The sequence below is a fragment of the Coffea eugenioides genome, chromosome 5, assembly GCF_003713205.1.
Source record: "Coffea eugenioides isolate CCC68of chromosome 5, Ceug_1.0, whole genome shotgun sequence".
Lineage (NCBI taxonomy): Eukaryota > Viridiplantae > Streptophyta > Magnoliopsida > Gentianales > Rubiaceae > Coffea > Coffea eugenioides.
In genome coordinates, this window is record NC_040039.1 from 45894832 (window position 1) to 45899540 (window position 4709).

A 4709-nucleotide genomic window follows, 5' to 3' on the forward strand; every position below is an offset into this window, starting at 1 on the left:
TTATGGAAAGATCTCAAGTTGTTCCATTTAAAAATCAGCCGGTTGTATTGAAAAGCATTACTGCATCAAGTCTGCTATGCCCTCTAATGTTTACCATCATACTCTAATAAAATTTGACCACATGAATTGAATGATTTTGTATTGTTTCATTTTGCAATTTTGGACTGACAAATTACAAAACAATCCCATAGGCCAATGATATTAACTGTTATCCCGAGAAGCAGTCAAAAGGAGTGTAGATTCATTATTAGAAGGTAAATTACACACACATACACAATACCCAAAGGGAATTGGGAAAAAAAAAATAGAGTTTCTTATAGAGGTATAATATAATGTTACAGTTCCAATAGTGTAATCTTCAGATACAAAATATGCTCCGAGCAATTTACTTCTGCTATCACTAGAACACTTAATTTTAGAAATACACATCCATAACCCACAAAACAAAAGGATAACATTATTACATAATTTGGGATATCTAGGTCAACTTCTCTTCTTTCCTTGAGTATATAGTGAAAATTGGCCACAATGTTTTTTATACATCAAATGGCAGTTCCAGCGGTCAAGTTTTTCTTGTTGGGTTTAAAGACATACTTAATCAGAGATTCCCTGATGGACAATAATTCTGGAAACTCCTTTTTCAGCTTGGATGCATCCATCTCATTATTACTGCGAAGGGCTACAATAACCTTGGCCTGTTCTTCAAGGGTGAAATTTGTCCACTTGAATTTTGGATCAATGTAGTCCCTGTACATCTCTAATATCTCATTGTGACTTATAACACCTGGGTTAGTAAAGTTCCATATGCCCTTGCAGTTCCTCTTAGCCATTTCAATTGAAATTGGCAAAAGTTCATCCAACACAGTCATGCTGTTGGGGATGTTTACCACTTTGTCATACTTTGCAATCTTTGTGATGAAGTTGCGTGGGTTATTCAGATCAGATGATATTGGCATTCGAACTCTAAGGGTGCATACATTATCATATTCTTTCAAGAGTTCTTCAACCTGCAAAAGACAGAGACAATGTAAAATTTGGCTAATGTCATCGGTGTGCCCATCACAAGAAATATGAAAGTTGAGGATCATAAAATAACATACCATGGCCTTGGTTTTTGAGTAGAATGAACCAGTAAAATTCGGCTTGTCTTCTTCCTTAAATCCAATACCTGATCCAATGGGGTGGCCAGCTTCATATTCAAATATGCATCCTGTGGCAAAATTCATCATGAGAAGCCCGTGTTCTCTACAAACATCTGCCAAGGTTAAAGTACCAACAACATTGGTACTAATGGTCTCTGGTTTATGAGACTCGCACCAATCCACATTTGGCCTGCCAGTTACTCCAGCAGCATTGAGCACATGAGTTGGCTTAACATTCTGAATGTCTGCTAGTAGCTGTGCTCTGTCTTGAAGTCGCCCTTTACCATAGTTGTATGCTATCCCCTGTTTGTCACATATCTTTCCTAGAAGGCCTCCTATCCATCCAGTCCTACCATAGATCAAGAACTTTAAGGATGACTTTCGGGCATGATGAATATTTTTGCTACTTGGATTCACCATTCGCTTCAGAGCAGAATTGTTTGAGGCCGAAGATGTATAGATAGAGCCAACATCAGAACTGCTTTTTCCCATTCCAGGCATCATCAGCATCCTTGGATGAGGAACCAAAGCACCAGATACATCTCCCCACCAATCAGGATTCTTAACATACCATTCCATGGTTTTTCTAAGGCCTTCTTGCCATGTAGTGCGCTCTGACCACCCTAAATTATTTAGCTTTTCATGATTTAAAAAGTACCTCTGGTCATTGAAGGGCCTGTTATTGACAAACTTGATCACAGCATTCGGATCCAACGAGAAAAGTTTGCAAATATCGCTCGCAACATCAAGAACTCTCCTTTCTTTATCGGTCCCAATGTTATAGACATGGCCTACTTCACCTTTGTGTAGAATGATTTCAAAAGCCTCTGCAACATCCTCACAATAAAGATAACTGCGTACATTGGATCCATCACCATGAATGGGAAGATTCTGTCCCTTCATTGCCAAAAGAATGAATTTGGGAATTAACTTCTCAGGGAACTGATTTGGCCCATACACATTGTTTCCTCTTGTAGTTATCACAGGTAAACCATATGATCTTCCATATGCCATAACGAGCATTTCAGCCCCGGCTTTAGTTGCGGAATACGGGTTTGTAGGGAGGAGTTGAGAAGCCTCATGATTCCCAACAACAGCATCCTCATCTGTCTCCCCATAAACCTCATCAGTGCTGACGTGAATAAACCTCTTGATATTTCCAGTCACTTTGCAAGCCTCAAGAAGGACATGAGTCCCATAAATGTTGTTCTTTGTGAACTCAAAGCTGTTTCCAAATGAGTTGTCAACATGAGTCTGAGCTGCAAAATGCATAATTGTATCGATTGATTCCGTGAGAAGAATGTGATTAACAAGATCAGCACTGGCAATGTCTCCCTTGATGAACTTGAAATTTGGAGATGAACTGGAGGGGTCGAGATTTTTTTTATTTGAGCAGTAGTCAAGCTTGTCAAGAACCACAATCTTGTAACTGGGATAGTTCCGGATGAGTCTATTGGCCACATGACAGGCAATAAAGCCTGCTGCACCAGTAATAAGGATGTTCTCGGGCTTGTATGTTGCCATATCCAACAATTTCTGAAAGATAACGAAGAGAAAATTAATTGGTAAATCCAGAAGATTAAAATGTGCACAGAAAGAAATGCACTGTAGTAAACAGATGTATCAAACACGCAAAAAGCACATAATTCAAGGAGAAGGTGAACTTTCATATCAGAGATTCAGCTACCTATCCTACAGATTTAAATAAAAATAATAATCAAACCTATTCGAACTGGTTACAAAAGAAGAAACAAAAATGATGACCTGGTTCCAAATCTTGATCCACGGAAGAAATTCAAAGAAATTTCTAATCACATTTAGGTTCCAAAAGCGAAAGCAAGTACTTTTTAAAAACCCAATCGCTATTCTCTAGTTGATCATGAAGTAATTAAGCTAAAGATTCAGTCCCTTAAATAGAATAACAGGTAACAACCATCTTTTATGGTCAAGATTTGCACATTTAACTTGGATATTAAGCTTTGGTTCAACAGCTCCAACCTTAAAAAAAAATGTGAGGATGCACATGTAAATCCCAGTTGTGTAGTAACACCAACATGACATCTGGAGTTCTGGACCAAGTGCTAAAAGAATACAAATCTCATTCAGCGTTCACATTTTTGGAACTTTTGACTAAAAGCAATCAATTTTCAATCACCTTTTAGATATATATAAACGTTGTTGCTGCAACCATAAACGAGCTATATGATGGATTATACATCCATAACACGTGCAGTTGCATGCCAAACCCACAAGAATAATTCAATCCGCCCTCAAATTCATAGAGAGATTTACTTTAACAGTTTAACATGGATGAATGAGCATTCAACAAAATAAGAGAGAGCAACAACTCAAATTTTAAGCTGGTGCAGCAGTTTTACATATATATGTTAAACAAGACAAGACACATTACTAATTGCACGAAATAAAACCCTAGTTCTAAAAAATATATTAACTATAATCAGAATTCAAATTGGTAAGTTAGAGTCAACCAGAATCCGGGTTTTCTTGGAAAATTACAATGAGCATGTATGAATGTACTTACACAGAAAACGAAAGTTTGCACTTACGAGATTAGGCTTCAAGAACGATTGCTAGTTAAACAAGAAGTTGATTTTGAGTAATGGGTTGTGCTGATCAGTCGAAGAAGAAGAAAGTAAGGGTCAATTATCAGGGATGAAAAAGCTAGCGGGTTGAGCAGAGAAGGTAAGGGCAAACTTTGCCATTTATATGCCTTCATGGAATGGAAGAGCAAACCTGCCTCCTCTCCTTTCCTCGTCCAATTCTGCTAACAACTCAATTCCAGCGCATTTTCAACATGTCCTACTCCAGCATTAAAGTACCTTAATATTTACTTATCATAGAAAAAAGAGCAATTAAATGTCTCCCAATAGAATTCTTTCGTTGTACGAGTACTTATCTGCCCATGGTCATTCTTCTCGTACTTCCATGTAATTTCATTCAATAATGATTCAAGAATTGTTGTTGGTGAAATTCATGTAAGTGTAATGATAGTTGACATATTGTACTCTGATTGCCCATCTATCATTTAAAATATGGAAGTGTAGAAGTCTAACAAGAAATTGCATATTCTTTAACTATAAAATGGTAAATTAATACTTGAATGTGCAGATTTTACTAAATGTGAACAAAGAAATTCTTAATATGCCACATAAAATTAAAAAAAAAACTTAGAAGTCTACAGAGTAAAAAAAAAAAAATCATTTCCATCTTACAATTTGGTGATATGTGTTTAAATTAAAGATACCAAAAACAAAAAAAAATAAGACAGCCTAGTTTTACTATCAAAAGGAAAAGTAGCACAGCAGCAATGAATTTATTGTTTTCTCTTTTTTTTTTCTCATCTTAAAGTTCTTAATTTTTATTTATTACGTATTCGTGAAGGGCTTTAAGACTAGGGCCTCAAACGAGGCTTTGAACGCTCATTTTCTTTTTTTGCATTGGCAATAAATTATAAAGTGGAAGTCCAATTAACAAAATTTTTTATCACAAATCTTGTTAATAATTTGATATATGAGTTATAATCCATATGTTTTAGTTTGTAGTTAA

The 4709-nt window shown here is 36.2% G+C and overlaps 1 protein-coding gene across 1 annotated transcript; it reads right to left on the reverse strand.

Annotated features, from left to right (window-relative positions):
• Positions 1-297: 297 nt before the first annotated feature.
• Positions 298-3816, reverse strand: LOC113770956 (trifunctional UDP-glucose 4,6-dehydratase/UDP-4-keto-6-deoxy-D-glucose 3,5-epimerase/UDP-4-keto-L-rhamnose-reductase RHM1-like). The gene is made up of 3 exons (XM_027315584.1): positions 3710-3816; positions 1101-2678; positions 298-1007 (listed from the first exon to the last, which is right to left on the reverse strand). Exons 2-3 carry the CDS (start codon positions 2664-2666, stop codon positions 543-545), a joined length of 2031 nt encoding a protein of 676 aa, XP_027171385.1. The 5' UTR covers positions 2667-2678; positions 3710-3816; the 3' UTR covers positions 298-542.
• Between the last annotated feature and the right edge of the window lie 893 nt (positions 3817-4709).

What these genes read in the sequence shown, in the direction of transcription:
- LOC113770956 (XM_027315584.1), bottom strand. Translation starts at nt 2,666, where the DNA reads ATGGCAACATACAAGCCCGAGAACATCCTTATTACTGGTGCAGCAGGC. An exon ending in ACTCAAAAACCAAGGCCATG is followed by an intron (nt 1,008 to 1,100) that starts GTATGTTATTTT and finishes TGTCTTTTGCAG; the next exon opens with GTTGAAGAACTCTTGAAAGA.